Here is a 22,066-nt window from a genome sequence, read left to right as displayed (position 1 = left end):
GGTAACAGAATAATCAAAGGTGTTTGGCAGCTGGCAAGAAGCCCTGCAATAAGGTTTTCATTTTTCAAGGAAACTGGCCCCAGTGAGGTTAGGTGATTTATTCAGGTCACAAAGTCAGGACAGACACAGCATGTTTCCTGCTTTCCAAACCCATAATCTCTCTAAAATATTATTTGCTCTGCCTGATAAAATCACCTTCCTCCTTCATCTTCAATTCAGTAAAAACAGAGTCCCCATTAAGCACAAAACGTATCTTGTAGTGGCACAGATGTCTAAGGGAGAACAAGTATCACAAACAGGACAACAACATGACCCCTGCTCTCAGTGACTCACAATCAAATGAGAAAGGCTGTCACACCCATGTAACATGTTTTGAGGTAAAAGTTTATCTTGACAAATAACAAAACTTGTTAACCTTTTGGGCTCATCTAATTTTCTGGGTCCTTTCTTCATTCTCTACTGTATTTACAATACCTAACAGATATGTATACAGAAGATCTGCTACAGGCAATTAGCTCTCCCAAATATTTGGGGGGAAAAAAGTCCAGTAGAGGCTATTTCTCCATGCTTTTAAGAAAATGAAATGATATATTTTATGTCGCTCATCTTTGTACAAACGTTGCACAACAATCTATACACTGGCATGCAAACTTGCAATTACCGTATCAGTCTAGATAAAAATGTCACTTAAGTGAACACACATCAGTGTACATCTAACCAATGTTCCAAATATTCCAGCAGTAAATGTAGAACGCAGTAATACCTCAGAACTATGGTGAGCCCATACAAGGGGCCTTCCAAATGTTCCCAGAACATTTTCCTGATGTTAATTACATTTTCCATTTACTTTTTCAAAGTCCCTTGTACAATGAAGAAGAATGAATTCTGGGTGGTGTGATCCTTGAGGACAGAAACTTATTAACCATTTTATTATAGTCCTAGGACACAGAACAATAGTGGGCATTCAAAGATATTGTGTGCACTAAGGGAAGGAGAAAAGGAAGGAGGGAGAGAAAAGGAAAACAAAGGGGGAGGGAGGGAGGGAGGGGAGGTAAATGAGGAAGAAACCATGGTTAGGTGGCTGGAACCTGGAAAACCAGGTCTTTGATGGGAGTCACCACACGAGGCAGGACACCGGGAAAGGGCAAGAGTCCCAGCTGAGATTGAGCTCCTGCTGCTTTCTGGTCACGCACGTTGTGTACTGCGCTGCTTTGGAGGGGGGCTGCACATAGATTCCAGCAACCCTGAGGAAGTCACTGCACAGTGGGAGACACCTTCTAAAGGTATTCAGAGTTCATCAATCATGATCAATGTAGCTTGCTAAGATTTTTCAAGAAGATAATTTAGCTGGAAGTGCCAGATCTGGGTTAAAATTCTGACCTTTCCACTTACTCAGCTGTGCAACTTCAAGTCCTTGTAGACAAAAACTGTCTACTTTGTTCATGATTTTATCTCAGTACTTAGTACATACAGTGTACTTAATCAATATTGGATGATAAAATTGAATCTCATTGGGGCTGGTGCTGTGGCGTAGCAGGTAAAGCCTCCACCTGTGGCACCAGCATCTCATATGGAAATTGGTCTGAGTCCTGGCTGCTCCACTTCCAAGCCAGCTCTCTGCTATGGACTGGAAAAGCAGTAGAAGATGGCCCAAGTGCTTGGGCCCCTGCACCCATGTAGAAGAGCCAGAAAAAGCTCTTGGCTTCAGATCAGCCCAGCTCTGTCCATTGCGGCCACTTAGGGGGTGAACCAGTAGATGGAAGACTTCTCTCTCACCCTCACTCTCTGGAATATTGAAAACCAATAGCAATCATGCAGGCATAACCAAGTAAGTGAAAAAGAGCTAAACTAATGCTCTTCTCATAGGCTGTTTCTTAGAGTACCCAGCACTAGTGGGCTATAGGATTTTATGATTATTCTGATGACTGGGCACGTTACTGGAATTCAGTGGGCAGCAACCAGAGATGTAAAATGTCCAATACAGTATGGACAGTCCTATACAAAAAACCCAAAATGCCCAACAATTATGTCACTGAAAAGTATGACACAGATGTAGAGGGAATGTTTACCAGCTTCTTGCCATCTTTTACTTTAAAATGAAAGGCTGTTTGGAAATATTTGCAAATAAAATTATACTCACCTCCATTTTGTTGTCTCATACACCTGGAAAAAAGAAAGAAATATCAGGCCCCATCACATACAAAAAGGCATAATTTTTATCAATGCACAGATGAAAACAATCCTAGTAAATTAGTAAGCCAAACAGAAAATGTGGCACTATAAGAATATATGCTTGCAAAAACCATGAATAGGAACTTTTAGCATCAAGACCTCAGCTGATGCCATCTGAGGTTTCCAAAGCCATATCACCTCACTAACAGGTGTGGTTCTACAGAACAGACTGATGTTAACAGTGCTGTTATTATGTTAACCAATCAGGCTATATCCAATCTAACAGTCTTCACAAGGGTCCAGAGACCCCATTTCCTCTCTTCTATAAAATCCTCTCAATACTTACTTAATGCCACTCCTAGGACCATTGGCTGCTATTCTCACCCTGGCCTTTATACTATCTTGTCTGATTAAGTACAGGTGATAATGGAATGAACCAAAGCCTACATCAACCAGGCAGTCAACCAAATGCTGCTACACGGATATACTCAGTTACCCACCCAGAAGATTGCAGCTCGAGACATGGCCCCATGACAGCAGAGAGTAACTTGTTGCAGGAAGTAGCTCTAAAAAGACAGATCACCGTCCCTCCACCATTTCTGGACCTTTAGGGCTGATGTAATGCCATACAACGCTTGCTTTATAAAATATAAAAGGGGGAATGTTAATAAAATGGTGCCATCTTATCTGTGGCATGATCTATGTCCTGGAAACCATCTACGCTCTGGCCCCACTGCCATTGCTGGAAGCCAGGTGACCAGATGGCCCAACCACAGGTGTCAGCCTAATGGGATTCACTGTTCCTACTTCCCTGCCCACGGCAAAGGTTTAACAGGACCTGCTTCCAGCACACATGCTCTCTCCATCTCTCTCCCTCTCTTAGACCAACCCTTCTCATTCTTACTCTCTTGACCTCTCCCCCCAGCCCACTGGGCTTCCCTCCCATCCAACAATAAACTTTTACTCTGAAAAAAGAAAAAAAAAAAAAAACTTTTAGCAACCAGGACATCTTTCTTAAGAAAACCAAAGCAAGCAATTTTGAAGAACTCTTATTTTCATCCTTTTGCTTATTGTCTCCTTCTGGCCCTGGATCTCACCCAAGGGACATCTGTGTCCCTTTAAGACTTCAGTTCCCCTGCTGAGCAACAGTCCTGCTGGCTTCTTATCCTCAAGTTTGCTCATTCCTTTGCAAAGATGAAGACAGAGGAATGATATAAAGTAGTAAGGCATTGGAAAAGAGGAAAATAAACAGGCTAAGAAAGCAAGCAGTCAAAGATCTAGGACAAGGATTTCCAAAGTAGGGAACTTGCATATTCCAAGCATGCAGAAGTTATGGGGAGACTATTCTAGAATCTTTGCATATATTTATTTATCTAAGTTGAGGCTGACATTCTCCCTTGAATCCTGTGTCAGCCTGAAGGGGTTGGTAACAGTGTTGCCCCCATCCACTTGTGTATTTTTCAGTCTATATGTCTCCAATTAAATGTAATTATAGGTTATATTACCTGGTTTTAACTAAACACCACAAAGTAGACAACTGTCAGGGATTCCTACAAAGAAACACAGGATTGAAGGTAATACCAATCATGCAAGCATAAGCAAACAATTGAAAAAGAGCTGAACTAATGTTCTTCTCATGGCATGAGCTCTTGCAAAGCCACATTAAAAGATCAAAACATGACCAGCTGTCTACATGCCACCGTCAATAGAATTTATGGTGATGATGGAAATGCTCTAAATTGGTGCTGTCCAGTGTGGTAACCCCTAGGCACTACTGAACACCTGAAATACGGCTAAATGCAACCAAAGGCTAAGTTTTTTATTTTTAAAATGTAACTTAAGTAGCCACATGTGACTAGAAGCTATTATACTGGACAGTGAAAGTCTAACAGACTAATAGAGCCGGCCTCATGTGTTTGAATCCAAATACTATCATACGGAAGCTACGTGATTTATTAGCTTAATGCTCCTGTGGCTCAATTTCTTCAATGTAACAATAACGTCTTATCTTGTATGGTTGCTGTTAAATACATGAAAAGAACTTAGAATATTATACGGTACATGCAATGGTTCTAAATTTCCTAATCAGATCTGTGAAAAAAAATTACTAAAACAATTTGAAATATAGATTGACAAACTTGTTACTAACTGAACTAAGTTTATGTGGGATCTTAATGTACTAAGTAGTTATTATGAAAACATAAGCTAGCTTGAAGACATTTAAACAATTTATTTCATCCTTATCCTATCTTTCAAAAATATTTTAGAATAATATATTGTTATACATAAGTATATATGTATATTACATATGCAAACTCATCTTTAAAAAATTGGGGTGAACAACCCAAAATATTTAAAGATCATTGGAAAGTCTTTAAAATTTTTTCACTGGAAGAGAAGTAAGCTTGTTTTAGCAAGAACAAGCATTCAATTAGCACATATACGTCACATGGGTAATTACTAAGCTACAAAAAAATGCTTGGGGCTGGTGGTGTGGTGCAGCAGATTCCATGCCACTTTCAACCCCAGCCTTCCATATCGGAGTGGTCTGAGTCATGGGTATTCTGCTTCCAGTACAGCTTCCTCCGAATGTGCCTGGTAAGGCACGAGAAAATGGACCAAGTCCTTGGGCCCCTACCACCCATGTGGTACATCAGGAATCAGTTCTGGCTCTCAACTTTGGCCCAGCTCAGCCCTGCTTGGTAGATGAATCTGCAGATGGAAATTCTCTGTCTCTCCCTCTCTCTGACATTGTGCCTTTCAAATAAATAAATCTTTAAAAGAATTAAAGTGGGCAAATAACCTGAATAGACATTTCTTGAAAGAAGACATACAAATGGCCAACAGACCTAAGAACAAAAGATAATAATTGCAAGGATGTACAGAAAAGGGAACTCTTGTACGCTACTGGTGGTAATGTAAGTAAGTACAGTCAGTATGAAAACTGTCTAGAGAATTCCTCAAAAAACTAAAGATAGAATTATCCTATGATCCATCAGTCTCACTTCTGATTATTTACTCCAAGTATTTGACATCAGTTTGCTGAAGAGATGCCTATACTCCTATGTTCCTTGCAGCACATTTAAAACAGCCAAGTTATAGAATCCACCTAAGAGCCCACCAAAGATGAATAGAAAAAATGTGCTGGAGTCGTGGATAAAGCCACCGCCTGCAGCGCCAGCATCCCATATAAGAGCTGGTTTGAGTACCAGCTGCTCCACTTCCGATCTAGCTCTCTGCTATGGCCTGGGAAAGCAGTAGAAGATGGCCCAAGAACTTGGACCCCTGCACCTACATGGGAGACCCAGAAGAAGCTCCTGGCTCCTAGCTTCAGAACAGCACAGCTCTGGCAGTTGCAGCCAACTGGGGAGTGAACCAACAGATTGAAGACTTCTCTCTCTGCCTCTGCTTTTCTCTCTGTGTAAATCTTTCAAGTAAATAAATGAATCTTTAAAAAAAAAAGGAAATGTGCTATACATAAGGATACTTCAGAAAGTTGGTGGAAAATAAAATTAAAGGGTAATTTTTTGGTGCAAAACTTTTTTGAAATCCATGCACATGAAGAATCTTCAAAAAGCTCATGTAAAACACATATTATGACAAAACAATATATGAATTTCAGAAACTTTAACACCAAATAAACTTTTAAAATTCTATCTTTCATCAATTTTTGAAGTACTTTCAGATACATAGTATGGAGCTTCTAAAAAGATGAAAATTCTGGCCGGCGCCGCAGCTCAATAGGCTAATCCTCCACCTTGCGGCGCCGGCACACCGGGTTCTAGTCCCGGTCGGGGCACCGATCCTGTCCCGGTTGCCCCTCTTCCAGGCCAGCTCTCTGCTGTGGCCAGGGAGTGCAGTGGAGGATGGCCCAAGTGCTTGGGCCCTGCACCCCATGGGAGACCAGGAGAAGCACCTGGCTCCTGCCATTGGATCAGCGCGGTGCGCCGGCCGCAGCGCGCCTTCCGCGGCGGCCATTGGAGGGTGAACCAACGGCAAAGGGAAGACCTTTCTCTCTGTCTCTCTTTCACTGTCCACTCTGCCTGTCAAAACAAAACAAAACAAAACAAAAACAAAACAAACAAACAAAAAAAGATGAAAATTCTGTCACCTATGACCATAGATGGAACTGAAGAAATTACACTAGGTGAAATAAGCCAGGCACTGGAAGACAAATCCTGTATGTTCTCACCCACATGTGGAAACTGCACCAATTGAACTCATAGAACCAGAGTGTAAAATGGTAGTTACAAGAAGCTGGAGGGTAGGAGGAAAGGGAAGATGGCCAAAAGGTACAAAAACTACACAAGAGGAGTTAAGGGTTTTATTTTTTGGTTCTATTGCACAGGATGGTGAGTATAGTTAATTTTCATGGATTTCAATATTCTCACAACAAAAAATTAGTATTTGAGGTGATGGATATACTAATTACACATTACCTCCATAAATCTAAAATTACTTTGTATCCCATAAGCAAGTAAAATTATAAATTATCAATTTACAACTTCTAAGTCTAGTTATTCCTTAGCTTTTCCAATTCTTCTTTAAAAGAAATCCTTTTAAACCTCTCTCCTCGTAAATTTCAGTTTTCAAGCTTTGAGTCATTTTCATTGCTACTGTTGACCTCTAAATGTTCCATTAACTGCCCAAACTTTTTCTAAAGTCATGAGATGAGGAAAATGAACTTTGATCTCTTTCAGATGTAAATAATTTGTTATAGAAATGATAAAAAGTCATATTAGAAAAATTATAATTTTTGTTTTCCAAAGATATATATTTATATAAAATTTTTTGAGACAATGAGCAAGAGAGAATACATGGTGTTGGGTAGCATTATGGAAGGAAAAAAAGTGAGATCCTACTTTTTATCAAAATAAATTTCACATGGATTATAGCTGGATGAAGAATTCCAGAAAAAAAAATTTTAAAAATACTAGAAATAAAATGGGAGAATTCTTCTACAATTATAGAATAAGGAAGAACTTTGCTTTTATTATACAAACTGTAGGAGCCATAAAAACTATAAATACAAAAATAAAAAAACTATTCCTGCCAAGTACATATCATATGCTACCATTTGTAAAACAAAAACAAAAAAAGAATAAAGCAAATGTACATATTCTGTATAAATCTATATACTTTCAAATAAATTTAGACTAGCTCCAGAAAGAAAGACACATAAATAATGTCTCTGGGAAAGAAGTCTGGGAAACTTATACTGGAACTCTGCATTGTTTGAATATAATTACTGATTTCCAAAAATATGAATAATTTTTGCATTGTCTACTTCCACGCATCAGCTTAATTAACCTAGAGCTCATCATACACACAAAAAAATTATATATATGTTCCTCACAAGAAGCATCTAACATAAAACATTCAATCTAGAAATCATGTACTTAATACACAGTTCCCAGCACAAAGCTTGAAATAACAGGGACAGCTACTATTTGTCACTCTTCTCTTATACTGCATAGGCTTTCTATTTGTCACTCTTCTCTTACATTGCATAGGCTTTCTAGTTCCTGAACACATCCTGCTTTCTGTATCTCTGAAGATATTGCTTCTTCTGATGACAGAACTTTGTCCCATCTCTGCCTACTGAAATTATTCTTCATGCGGGGGCCAGCTCACATCCACCTATTTATAAAACGTCTGCAATTATGTGAACAGGTACATTATATGTACACACACAAAAAAAGGTAACAAAAGATATAAAGGCAGAATGATCAATTTTAAAAGTTATTTATTAAACAAGTTAAACATAACTAAAAGTATACTTAAAAGTCCAACCTTATTGGATCCCTTTTGAAATATTTATTCTGGAAACAAGTATGTTGTTAAACTTTTTAATGATAAGAAAAAATAATAAAAATTTAACATATGAGACACATTATCAAAAAATTATAAAGCACATGGTAAAATCAGAAATAAAAATAAAAACACACAAACATATGAATTGTTAAACCATGAAACCAAATGTTTCATATGTGTTTTTAAACGCTCCTGGTATATTTACATAATGGTCGAACTGTATATGTCCAAGTTAATAATCACTACATAGCTCACCTTTTTAAGGTATCATACTTTGCATTACACAGAATAATTTTAGAAAGAATAAGTGTTGGGAATATAAACTGTCCCTACTTAGCCAAACATCTTACATATGAACATATTCATTTATACTTCAATGGGAAACAAAATAACTTATAATTTAAACGTCTTGATTTGAGAACAATTTATGGATTTGAGAGTTTTGCCAAATTCCAACATCATAATTCCTGAATTTGCTATCAAAAAGATAGTTATTCCATTTTTTCAAAGGAACTGTTTCCAAAAATTTCAAATTTTGAGAGCAAAAGAAAATGTTGTATTTCTTTGTTCATAAATTCTGAGGCTTGTTTTCTATGGTTAACATAAAACACAGTGTGATAGGGAAGATCCTATAGAAAAGCCTCAGTAGCTCCAAACAGTGTTTATAATCTCACTGGAAATAGTGGTTACACCACAGATTTGGCAGTTGTTTCTGTTTAAAACGTAACTTTGTCCCATAACATCCATCAAAGGCTTTCAAACATAATTGACTTTGGCAGTACACACGGAGACCATGATGCGAATGGGGTCTGCCAGTGAGTATAAGGGTTTTTATGAAAAGAAGTTTTTCGCTGTGTGCATGTGTGCACATGTGTGTGTGTGTTTAGGAGTAAACAGGGTAAAATAGTTTATCTGGAATTATCAAATACATTTTCCTAATTAGATATCAATTGTATAAGTAATGTAAATCAAATGTTTCGAAATTAAGTGGATCCTGACTGTCTATGAGAGAGGAGCATCTTCCCCCTCATGCACCATTTTTCACAGAGGACAAAGCTTTCATTATCTAGATTCTTTTGGACATGGAGGGAAAGGACTACTTCCCTTTCTCAGTCTGAAAGAGAAGGAGAACGGACAGACCTGCCACTGGCAGGGCTGGAGAAAGTGAAGGGCTCCTTGTCCTTGTCCTTGCTGTCATGCTTATGCTTGTGCTTGTGCTTATGCTTGTGCTTCTTCTTCTTTTTCTTGTGCTCATGGTGATGGTGGTGATGATGGTCACTGTGTTTGGAGGATGCAGACTCCTTAGCAAACACCGAGAGTGGAGCTGTTGCCACTGGATGCATGCTCATTTCCAAAGGTGATTGTTCTTTACCTTGAATATTAAAAACACAGAAATGAATTCCTGTTGGTAACAAGGAAAAGTGAAATTGAAGTAGGAAGCAGCTGTTGACAGTATGCAACCCGGGATTCCTACATGTTTGTCACTTCCATTACAAATGTGAGAAGTATGTAAATAAGACATCCAGTTAGTTACACTTAAGAGTAACAAATGTTTCTCTTAGAGTCTATAAAATTATGACACATATCAGTGTGTTACCAAACCATCTTTTAAAAATTAATTCTTGAAAAAATAATGATGATACTTGTGTATTATAAGTTAAAGTTCATATTGGAAAATGAAAACAACTCCTTCAAGAACAGTTTTGCTTTAAATTATGGGGGTGAGGAGATGGAAGTATTTAATTTGTGCCAGGTGGAGAACCACTTATAAACACATGAACATGCTATCTTAATTACAGTAATGTCTCAGTGAAAATCCAGCATTTATATAGTTCCTTAAGACAATTTCTGGAAATAGATAGGCAAAAATGAATACATTAATAAGATTCACTCCGTGAGGGTACTTAAAAAGTTCATGTAAAATGAGTATTATGTCAAAACTGTTTATGAATTTCAAAATTTTCTTGGACCAAATAAAGCTTACCTTTTAATTTCATTTTTGATGAAATTTTAAAAATGTCCTTGTATAGTTTAAGAAATCCAGAAAAAGAAGTGTAGAGGAAAGGAAGTAAGAATTAGTAGTCATATGCTTTAGACTAAGTTGTCCTGTTAGCCTAATTTACTAAGTACTTTATCTCAAAGGCCCTAGTCCCTCATCTATAAATCAAGATCGAATATTCTCAAAGGTTTTCTCCAGTTTTAACATTCTATCAATCAAGGAATATATGATATAAGCTGCTTCTTCTTCCTCCAGAGCTATCTACATTCCTTGGACCATACTCTGAGAAACAATTCCTTCTATATTACTATAGGGGAATGGCACCGCTTTAAATGCAGCCCATTAACTGAACAACGTAAAACTCATCTCTGATCCTCTCCCTTCTAGACATATTGGGTTAACTGTAATTCTATTAATTGGGATCATCATATCTCCTCTGGATCACAGTAGTAACTCCCCTTTAACTGGCTTCTCTGTCGGCAATGTGACTCACTTTAACTCTTCTTTACACAGTTGCACAGTAGTGGTTCTCAGGACACTAGGAGAGATTTTTGCCTCCAAGGGTTTTATTTGGCAGTATCTGGGGAATCTTTGGGTTGTCACAATGGAATGGGAGGGGGAAATGTTATGGCTTTCTATAGGGAAAGGCCAGGGAGACTGCCAAATATCCCACAATGTACAGGGCAGCCCTTCACAATAATTACCATGCTTAAAATATCAGTACGTTCAGGATAGAAGCCTCTGCTCCACAGTGATCTTCCTAAAAACAAGGCTGATAAGGTTATCTGTTTAAAAACTTACTGGATCTACTGATGGAGGAAAAGTCCTTCCCATTGGACTATAGTGCAGCAGTTTCTGAAAATATGCATTTTTAAATCCAAACCACCTCAAAAAACCAGTCTCATAAACTAAGATAGATTTTAATGAAGTAGTTCCTTTTCTACTCCAAATTTTGATTCAAATCAGGCCCCTAACCATGATTTTCACTCAAGCAAGCATCACCACATAAGTTTTCTAAAAATCAAAGAACTTTAATTTCATTGATAATGTATGATCTGTCCTGAAGTTACCTTTTCTAGCCTTATCTTCAACTCTTCCTTTCTATATACATTAGGCTAGCCCATTTTTAACACTGTATATTTGTTCATGCTATTTCCTAATCTTAGAACACTCTTCTTTGATTTCTTGTCCGAGTCACACATTGATTTAACAAAAATCACAAACTATATTGGAACTGGAGAATAAAGTGCTGAACTGGACAGATCTCCTACAGCTTACAAACTTGCAAAGAAGAAATAAGTATGTACATCTGAGTAATAAGACAAAACAGTAAAACAGGAGCACAACAGGGTTAGTTGGGAATCAGAGAGGCAAAGTTCTTCAAGGAAGCAATGGTTAAACTGTAACTTAAAGGAGGGAATAGGGAAAGAATGTTTTAGTCTCTGTAATAATTTAAAAGTTAGCTCAAATGTTGTTTCCTTGGGAAGTTTTCTGTGAATTGCCTAACAGGAATGTGTTCCTTAATGTTCCACAGCATAACACAGATAAGCAAATGAAAGACCAGAGAGATTATTGCTCAATGTGGTACTCACAGAGCCTGAGCTACAAACCCAACTGGAGTGCTATGCTAGTAACAACCATGCTATGGTGCCCATCCACTACATGTGGTATTTTTTTTTTTTTTTTATCTTTGAAGCTCTTCCGTTACACTGATAGCTTATTGAGGATAAGAATTTTTTGTTTTTGTTTTTGTCCTGGTATATAGCACATAATTTAATATCCCCCCACTCCACCTACCTCCACACTCCTAGTAAAGCCTGCTAAACAAGTAAATGAATTAATGTAACAAAATTATACAGTTTTTTTTAAATAAATAGGTTGCTAGGTGAACTTAATTCAACTACATATAATTTTAAAGTCACTGAGGGAAGAGGGATAAAGAATAGACACTAATAGAGATTATTCATTCAACTGGTATTTGACTCCTGTCTTTTGTGTTAGGCACTGTTCAAATAATTTAGAACAAGTAGAGAAGAATCAAAGTTTCTGTCATCCCAGATTATTCAACTTTACTATCCATAAAATGCTTTTTTATATTCATGATTTTTAAAAAATCCAATACCAATGCTAATACAAAAACTAAACAGATTATACATGCATACAAGTTTGGAAATCTGTATATTTTATAATAATTGATATACAAATATTCTTCAGAAAAAGAAAAATTTGAAGAGATTATCTAATTTAAGCTGAGCCAAATGTGCCACTATCTGATTTTACCTTAGATTTTAAGTAAAGTACACGAATATATTTCTTTTTATTTTTATTTTTATTTTTTTATTTTTGACAGGCAGAGTGGACAGTGAGAGAGAGACAGAGAGAAAGGTCTTCCTTTTTGCCGTTGGTTCACCCTCCAATGGCCGCCGCGGTAGTGCGCTGTGGCTGGCGCACCGCGCTGATCCGATGGCAGGAGCCAGGTGCTTCTCCTGGTCTCCCATGGGGTGCAGGGCCCAAGGACTTGGGCCATCCTCCACTGCACTCCCTGGCCACAGCAGAGAGCTGGCCTGGAAGAGGGGCAACCGGGACAGGATCGGTGCCCCGACGAATATATTTCTAATTATAAATGCAGGGAAATGGGCCTATACCTAACAGAATACCTAACAGTACTGTAATAATGAGAAGTAACAGAATTTAAAGCCTCATAAACAAATCGCTTTGGCTTATATCTCATTATTTAGTCATTCTATATCAACAGACTTTGCAACTTTCTAAATAGCTGTCTGCACTCTTGGGAGTCTGAGCTCCATTTCTGCACCAAGAGAAGTCATCATCTAATACTAAAAACCTGCCAGACTCTTGGATTTCAGAAAGTCACTAATTATACTGTACTTCCCAGTGGGGGCAACTGCAAATGGACAACTGAACATTTGTAGGAGTACTTTTTTCCTCAAAGAGATATTTACAACTACTTCAAAAGTGAATCCAATGTTCCGTCTACTGGCTGAATACTGCGCATTAAAGATGCACTGATTATAAATCTTGCATTTCTTTTGATTTATATGGGATCTATTAAGAAGACAATGAATGGAATAGTTAGTTTCAAGGATAAATAAATGTGTTAGGAATCATGGGTTGGCCAAATGGCCAACTCCAGGTCTGGGAGAGAGTATGTGCAAGATAAGCCTGAAACATCTAGTATTAAAGGAAGTTAAAGCCTTGTCAAACAGACTTAGGAGTCAGCTTTCACTGTTCTTAGGACAATTTGATTTCTGATAAGGATAATAATTGTAATGGGTTGAAACTGGTTGACCACCATTGAGAAAGCTAGTCAAACAAAGCAGTATGTTGTAAATTATTAAACAGAATCAAGTATTTATCTTTATTTACCTTTGTGATTTAGACCACCTGGTAACAGATGAGGAGAAATCTAGCTTTATAGAAATAATCTAACATATAAATAAAAATGGAAGAATAAATCAGAAAATCACCATCTCACAATCCTTATATGAATTAATGGCTCAAGATCCTGAACATCCAAAAGTGGTTAACCTTATAAAAAAAAAAGTCTAACAGTAATACGCTTTTGCATGGAAGAACACACAACCACATATAAAACTGAATTCAATTAAGTTTTTAGAATACAGCCACAGAAATTGTTTAAAAATTGTATTTACAAGTCAACTAAATATTTCATGTAAAAGGACTGTTAAATCTCTAGGTATAATATTACTGAAGTTGTAATATTCCAAAGTCTTGTCTTATTTGTTAGAAATATATACTAAGCTATATGATATGAAGGATTTACTTCAACTATTTCAGAAGAGTGAGCTGATCACTGTTGAAGATGAGCAACAGAGACATGGGGGGTTAACTATACAGGACTGACTACAGTTTTTCATTATAAAGCATTTAAAAGAAAAAGTTAAGATAATTCGGCAATATCCATGAGGATTTTAAGTTCCCATATTCTTTGATTCAGAAGGTTGATTTCTAGAAATATATCCTACTAATATCCTCATGACTATGCACAGACACATACATGAAGTTATAAGAAGTATTTATACCAGTAGAATAAATGACAACATTGTACCATCCCATCAATAATCAAACTCTCGGTATCTATTTTTGTTTGCTTATTCTCTCTCTCTTTACGGAACAATTTTTATGAAGTCTAATCCAAGGTGACAAGAAATTGCAATTTCCTCTCCATGTGGAATTATATTAACATACAGATTTGGAATATGCTTGAGTTTACTTTCACAGAATGTATAATAAAGTCATCTATAAAATCTCTATCAAGAAAATGCTTGTTTTATTATCCTCTTGACACAAACATTCACAAAATAATTTTCATTTCAGAGGGTATACAAAATAACTAGAAACTCAGAGACCATCTATAATTAGGCATAATTTTTAGGCTAATAAAAGCCCTTTCACTGTCTTCACATGTTTCTACTGTAAATAGATTTACCAGAGAAAAGAAACACATATAATTCAAAATATTATAATCTTCCTATTTCAAGTTATGTGGAAAGAACAAAAAAGATACTCAGTTTTGTTGTTCTAGTCAACATAAAATCTTTCCTGGGGGCCAAATAAAACACATTATGGATAAAGGTTAGGTGCAGTCAATTTAACAAATGTAAAACAAACACAAAGAGCCACTTAATATAAGCCTAATGTGGAAGCTTTTCAGCTCATCTGATAAAAGTGTTAATAAGAAACACTGAATAACTTACTAATTCTATCAAATTTATTTGCATTAGGTATATATTTAATACAACCTATAGTTTCTGTTAGGAAATGTGTGAAATCTGTTCTGTAGTCCACTGTAAAAATATAAACTGTAGAATTATAACAATTTAATTAAAATACAATGTTTTTTCAAATTACAGCTTGAAAAGAAAGCTCTCTAGCCTTTTTCTTTTTAACCGTTTTAAGAAACTTCATGTACTAGAACTGTGCTCTTCTGAAGCCCTCACTAGGCAGCTGCAGGAACTCTGCTTTCTCCTCTTCCCCATCCTCTCTCTTCTCTGCAACAACACGGGAGACAGCCCAGGCAACTTAGGCCTTTGCAGTGATAAGATGGGAGGGGAGACGGTACGTTCAGCTCCACCACCAAGGGAATCATACAGCTCTTTCTTCATATTCCTTTCCTCACTTTAGGAAAGAGAAAGTACACAGAAGGGAAGTAACAGGGATGAAAAATACTCCTGCCATTTCTTTCTTACCTAACCCTACTGGATCTACTATTCACATATAATTATTCCACTCTAAAATATTCTCTTCATTATCATATTCAATGGAAGGAAAAATTGGGTACAAAAGTTAGAAGTAAAGCATAACCTGCCTTCTATTTAATACTTTCCATCCATTCCTTATTTTACCCAAATCCCAATCCTTTCCAATCCTCCTAGACAAGGTCTGCAACATATTTCAGTTCCCAATTACGCGCGCGCACGCTCTCTCTCTGTTGCTCTGCCTTTCAAATAAATAAAAATAAATTTTAAAAAAATTATAAACAAAAGAAAAGCAGGAAATTCAGACTTTTATGTGTGATTTATTCATTTTTAGTAAATTTTCAAAAATTTTGTAAGACTTATATGACCCGAATAAAAGATGCCTCAGATGGAGATCAACAACAGCCTCTGAAAACTCACGTGTGATCTTTAATTGAGAATACTAGAGACTGAAGACCAGTCACAGCTTCCCTTACCACTGCTCCTGAACCCCCATGCTCAACCCCAGGCCAAGGTGGCTAGCACAGCAGGAGATTCCCAGCTCCTGCTGACAGGCAGGAGAGAGGAAACTGCTTTACTACCAACTTAATTTAACATGTATTAGGCTAAAGTTGTGTTTCTTTTCCTTTTTTAAAAGATCTATTTATTTATTTGTTTGAAAGCATTACAAAGACACACACACACACAAACACACACAGATCTTCCCTCTGCTTGCTCACTCCTCAAATAGTCTCAACAGCCAGGGTTGGGCCAGGTTGAAGCCAGCGGCCAAGATCTTCATCTGGATTGCCCACATGGATGGCAGGGGCCCAAATACATCATCTGCTACCTTTCTAATATCACAAAACATGGAGCTGTTGAGTTCCCCTTCTCAGAGATATATTGTTGCATACAATGACTAGGTTCAATACTTAAATTCTTCCTGTGTGGTATGAGTCAAAAGGAGATTTCTAGGCTACCTGGGAAAGTTACTTATCAAACATAACACAATGTGTATATGGACAAACTGCATTCAACACATATAAAGCTATGTATAAATCATATGTAAGTAAATCTTTGGAGTATCACCGTAAAACAAAAGTTTTCAAAATTCTAATAATATAGTTTTTGAATTTTACAACTTCCTCAGTGGTCTAGGGTACTAAGTAGCATAAACACACTTAAAATTACAAAGGCACATTAAAATATAGATTCAAAATAAGATCAATCCACATAACTCATTTACATTTTGCCTTATAATACAAGAGGCTCCTACACTGATGGTTAACCAAAGCCAAAATTTTAAAGCTTTCCTATTCATCACTAGCCCTGCAATCTTCCCATACGATGCCATGAGAACTACAAATCTGTATGTAGAGAAACTGCAAAGAAAGAGACTATATTAATCTATCTATCTAGACATGATATATAAATATATATAGAATATATACCTACATAGATATAATATATATGTATATGTGTATGTGTTTGTATTTTTGCTAATTTTTAAAAATTTATTTGTAAGGCAGAAAGAGCGAGAGTTCCCATCTGTTGGTTCATTCTCCACATGCTGGCATCAGCTAGGCTAAGCTGGAAGAAGAGAACATAACAGGGTAGCAGGAACCCAACTACTTGAGCCATCACTACCGCCTCTCCTCCCAAGGTCTATTTATTAGCAGGAAGCTAGAGTCAGGAGCCAGAGACAGGAATTGAACCCAGGTACTCCAATGTGAGATACAGACATTTTAACTGTGAGGCTAAATGACTGACCCCCCAAAATGCATTTTTAAAGGCATGTGTAAAAATGAAATAAAAAAAGTACATTAGTGGACACAAAAAGGTGTTAAGACTTAGTTCTACAGAGATTAATGTGCCATATCATTAAGAAAAACCAAAGAGACTGATTTTTCTAGAAATTCAGACAAATTATTATTATTTTTTTAAGCACAAGGAAGGCAAGCAGAAACATCACTCTCAAACTATATTACGAAAGTTCAAAACTCTCTAGGCTTTGTAATTGTTTTAAATACAGAAAAATCTTGGCCAGCGCCGTGGCTTAACAGGCTAATCCTCCGCCTTGAGGCGCCGGCACACCGGGTTCTAGTCCCGGTTGGGGTGCCGGATTCTATCCCGGTTGCCCCTCTTCCAGGCCAGCTCTCTGCTGTGGCCCGGGAGTGCAGTGGAGGATGGCCCAAGTGCTTGGGCCCTGCACCCGCATGGGAGACCAGGAGAAGCACCTGGCTCCTGGCTTTGGATCAGCACGATGCGCTGGCCGCAGCGGCCATTGGAGGGTGAACCAACAGCAAAAAGGAAGACCTTTCTCTCTGTCTCTCTCTCTCTCACTATCCACTCTGCCTGTCAAAAAAAAAAAAAAAAATCTTGTATAGCAAAATTTTAGTAAATGTAATGATTATAAGGTAAAATTGCACCAAAACCTAAAACAAAACAATACCAAGAGAATACAAAATCAGCAAAGCTCAAGAAACGTCAAGATGTACTCAGAAGTCCATGCTAAAGCTGACTTCAGAGACATATTTGGTGTGAATATCTTATAATAAATGCACAGAATACACAAAGAATTATAAGCAACCAACAGTCCAGGGTCAAAACACCAAAATATTTTGAGGTGTCACTTTTGTTTAAAGTCTCTTATTAATCACAGTTGATCCAACAGCTCTTCAAATAAATAAACAGTACTCTTTTGTTTATATCTGACAAAAACATGGTTTATATACACAAAATCCATCTGGTGATACATAAGACTTTAAACTCTGAATAGCTACTTCTGGAAAAACAATTCTTTAAGAATGATTTTGCTTACTGCACCTTGTTTTTCACCCCCTATTTCTTCAAAACTGGCAGATTTAATCTTTGTTTCATGTTATTTTATCAGCAGCTCTTTACTTAGATTACAGTTTTCTCTTTGTAAGCAATAGAAAAGATAGTGCAAAATAATAGAGTACAGATAACAAACATCTGAACTGAATTACCTTTACTAAACTTCAGTTTAATTAGCATGAAATAATTTAAAAGATAGAACATGTAAAAATTATCAAGCACAGTATCAATGACTCACTAATCATAAACATGGGGAATAAGGACTTGATTATTGTATTTTATAAAGGTATAGATTTCATGGTTTCTACTGAAGTTAGCATTTGTCATATTACAATAGCCCTATAAAAACAAACTGTTCCTACATTGGCTATCTTATTGAGAAGATTTTTAAATTCTTCAAATTTGAGAGGCAGAGAGTGGTCATTTCCACTGTTTTACTCACCAAATGCTGATCCCAGGAGTTCTGTACATGAATGGCAGAGACACAAATATCTTTGTTTGTTTGCTTAAATGAAAATCATTTTTATTTGAAAGGCAGCGAGACAGAGAGATATCTTCCATCCAGTGACTCATCCCCAGAAGCCTGCAATAGCTAGGGCTGGGCCAGGCTGAAACCAGGAGGCCAGAATGTAACTGGGTCTCTCAGTGGGTGGTAGAGACTCAATGACTTGAGCCATCACCTGCTGCCTCCCAGAATGCACATTAGCAACAGCTGGAACCAGAAGTAGAGACAGGCATTCTGAAAGGAAACATGGGCGTCCCAAGCAACATCTTGACTGCTGTGCCCAATGCCCACTTAAGTGTGGCAGAATGAGAGATGATTTTTTTTTTCTTTTTTTTGACAGGCAGAGTGGACAGTGAGAGAGAGACAGAGAGAAAGGTCTTCCTTTGCCGCTGGTTCACCCTCCAATGGCCGCCGCGGTAGGCGCGCTGCGGCCGGCGCACCGCGCCGATCTGATAGCAAGAGCCAGGTGCTTCTCCTGGTCTCCCATGGGGTGCAGGGCCCAAGGACTTGGGCCATCCTCCACTGCACTCCCTGGCCACAGCAGAGAACTGGCCTGGAAGAGGGGCAACCGGGACAGGATCGGTGCCCCGACCGGGACTAGAACCTGGTGTGCCGGCGCCGCAAGGCGGAGGATTAGCCTAGTGAGCCGTGGCGCCGGCCAGAGAGATGATTTTTTTTCTTTCATGTTTCCTATTTCAGTTTTTTGTAAAAGTAATATAATTTTTAAAATAGAAAGTTCTAATTTAGGCCAGCGCTGTGGCTTAACAGGCTAATCCTCCGCCTTGAGGCGCCGGCACACCTGGTTCTAGTCCCGGTTGGGGCGCCGGATTCTATCCCGGTTGCCCCTCTTCCAGGCCAGCTCTCTGTTATGGCCCGGGAAGGCAGTGGAGGATGGCCCAAGTGCTTGGGCCCTGCACCCGCATGGGAGACCAGGAGAAGCACCTGGCTCCTGGCTTCGGATCAGCGAGATGCGCTGGCCACGGCGGCCATTGGAGGGTGAACCAACGGCAAAAAGGAAGACCTTTCTGTCTCTCTCTCTCTCTCTCTCTCTCTATCCACTCTGCCTGTCAAAAAAAAAAAAAAAAAAAAAAAAAAAAAAGAAAGTTCTAATTTAAAGTAGTCTTTAAAGTCAGGTAATATAAAGTTCTCATGTTGCAAGAAAAGCCAAGTTCTAAAATCTATATTTTTAAAGTCTTTTTTTTAAGTGGATAAGGTACTTTTTTTTTTTTTTTTGACAGGCAGAGTGGACAGTGAGAGAGAGAGAGAGAGAGAGAGAAAGATCTTCCTTTTGCCATTGGTTCACCCTCCAATGGCCACCGCGGCCGGCGCACTGCGCTGATCTGAAGCCAGGAGCCAGGTGCTTCTCCTGGTCTCCCATGAGGTGCAGGACCCAAGCACTTGGGCCATCCTCCACTGCGCTCCCAGGCCATAGCAGATAGCTGGCCTGGAAGAGGGGCAACTGGGACAGAATCCAGCGCCCCGACCAGAACTAGAACCTGGGGTGCCGGCGCCGCTAGGCGGAGGATTAGTCTGTTGAGCCATGGTGCCGGCCAAGTGGATAAGGTACTGTTAGGAAGTGTACATATATTTTTCCCTTGAGTTTCAAACAAATGATTAATTTTACCTGTTCCCTTCCGTGCAAGTTCCATACTCCACTGGGGTTTTGTGGAGGGTGTGCCATCACAGCCTGATGAATGCTGGGATGTTAAAGACCGGGAGGTAGTTGGCCGATACTTAGAGAGCCCTACAATGCCAAACAAGAGGGAAGAGAGTAATTTATTTTTTTGTTTCCCCTAAGAACTAAAAAGCCCAACAGGTAAAGCCCAATAGGTTTTCATAAGTTACCTTTAAAACCAAAAGCAGTTAAATCACAAATTCTGATAATGAAACATATTTATCTAAAAACTATTAAGGATCCTATTTAATCCTTTGTCGTAGTTCCAATAAGCTTACTGAGCACAATATGCATTCAGGAAATACAGAAAGGGGCCGGCACCGTGGTGTAGAGGGTAAAGTTGCCGCCTGTAGTGCTGGCATCCCATATGGGCACCGGCTTGAGTCCTAGCTCCGATCCAGCTCTCTGCTGGCCTGGGAAAGTAGCAGAAGATGGCCCAAGCCCTTCGGCCCCTGCACCTGCGTGGGAGACCCAGAGGAAGCTCCTGGAACCTGGTTTTTTTTTTTTTTTTTTTTTTTTGACAGGCAGAGTGGATAGTGAGAGAGAGACAGAGAGAAAGGTCTTCCTTTGGCCGCCGCGGTAGCGCGCTGCGGCCGGCGCACCGCGCTGATCCGATGGCAGGAGCCAGGTGCTTCTCCTGGTCTCCCATGTGGGTGCAGGGCCCAAGGACTTGGGCCATCCTCCACTGCACTCCCTGGCCACAGCAGAGAGCTGGCCTGGAAGAGGGGCAACCGGGACAGGATCGGTGCCCCGACCGGGACTAGAACCCGGTGTGCCGGCGCCGCAAGGCGGAGGATTAGCCTAGTGAGCCGCGGCGCCGGCCGGAACCTGGTTTTAGATCGGCACAGCTCTGGCCATTGTAGCCATCTAGGGAGTGAACCAGTGGGTGGAAGACTGATCTTTCTCTCTGTCTCTCTCTCTCCCCCCACCTCTGTAACTCCGTCTTTCAAATAAATAAATAAATCAATCTTAAAAAAAAAAATACAGTAAGTATGAGTGACTTTTAGAATATATAGATTAGTCCTTATATTTTGGGACAGGAACCGTTTCCCATTTCTTTCTTCCTTTTTTTTTTTAAAGATATATTTATGTATTTATCTGAAAGGCAGAGTTACAGAGTAACAGAGGGAGGGAGGGAGGGAGAGAGAGAGAGAGAGAGAGAGATCTTCCATTCGGGTCTCCCATGAGGATGCAGGGCCCAAAGACTTGGATCATCTTCCCCTGTTTTTCCAGGTCCATTAGCAGGGAGCTGGATCGGAAGTGGAGCAGCCGAGATTCAAACCAGCACCCATAAGGGATGCAGGCTCTGCAGGTGGCAGCTTTACCTACACCACAACGCTGGCCCCTGGAATCATTTCATGTATGTTGTTATTTATATGGAACTTTGCTTACAGTGGTGTTTGCTTGTTCCACCCTCCCAAATTTGCTAATAAATCTCATCATGAAATTTGCTGATTAGGTCAAAATACTTTAGAGATTACAGAAAACAAAACAGGAAATGGTTTATTAGTATAATGTTAACAATACTATAGTTGCAATGTGCAGTTCCACATGCTGATTCCCAATTTATTAACAAATTAAAAATGAATTCTGGGTAAGGTACTTTATCTCTTTGTGTCTTAATTTCTTCACTTGTCACATGGAAAAGTCCCAAGATTTAGATCTAGCCCTTGCTGGCCACTACTTGGTATGTTAGCTAGAGAAAGTCACTGAACATCCTTCTGCTCAGGTTTACTTAATGGGGCAAACAAGTAATTGCTAAGATCTCTTGCTATTACAAAAAGAAATCATGTTTTCAAATATATCTTAGGCTCAAATTTTATCTGGAGTTAGTTCTCAAATTC

At 38.8% G+C, this 22,066-nt stretch overlaps 1 protein-coding gene across 3 annotated transcripts in view; it reads right to left on the bottom strand.

The window, feature by feature from the left end:
- The window catches only part of TAF2 (TATA-box binding protein associated factor 2), a 121,067-nt gene that overhangs the window by 5,278 nt on the left and 93,723 nt on the right, over positions 1-22,066 (bottom strand). Inside the window, exons 25-28 of one of the 3 annotated variants that reach the window (XR_009865697.1) lie at positions 20,172-20,291; positions 9,127-9,358; positions 3,678-3,722; positions 2,141-2,163 (exon numbers count right to left, since the gene is read on the bottom strand). Coding sequence is in view for 2 of the 3 variants with exons in the window: in XM_062188060.1 (XP_062044044.1) it covers positions 9,096-9,358; positions 20,172-20,291 (383 nt within the window). In the remaining variant the exon portion in view is untranslated. Of the gene's footprint in view, positions 1-2,140; positions 2,164-3,677; positions 3,723-7,985; positions 9,359-20,171; positions 20,292-22,066 lie in introns of those variants that run through there. The other 2 variants (XM_062188059.1, XM_062188060.1) reach the window with 2 other exon arrangements.

This window comes from Lepus europaeus, chromosome 4 (genome assembly GCF_033115175.1).
Source record: "Lepus europaeus isolate LE1 chromosome 4, mLepTim1.pri, whole genome shotgun sequence".
Taxonomy (NCBI): Eukaryota; Metazoa; Chordata; class Mammalia; order Lagomorpha; family Leporidae; genus Lepus; species Lepus europaeus.
This window is presented reverse-complemented; position numbering and strand designations above follow the sequence as displayed.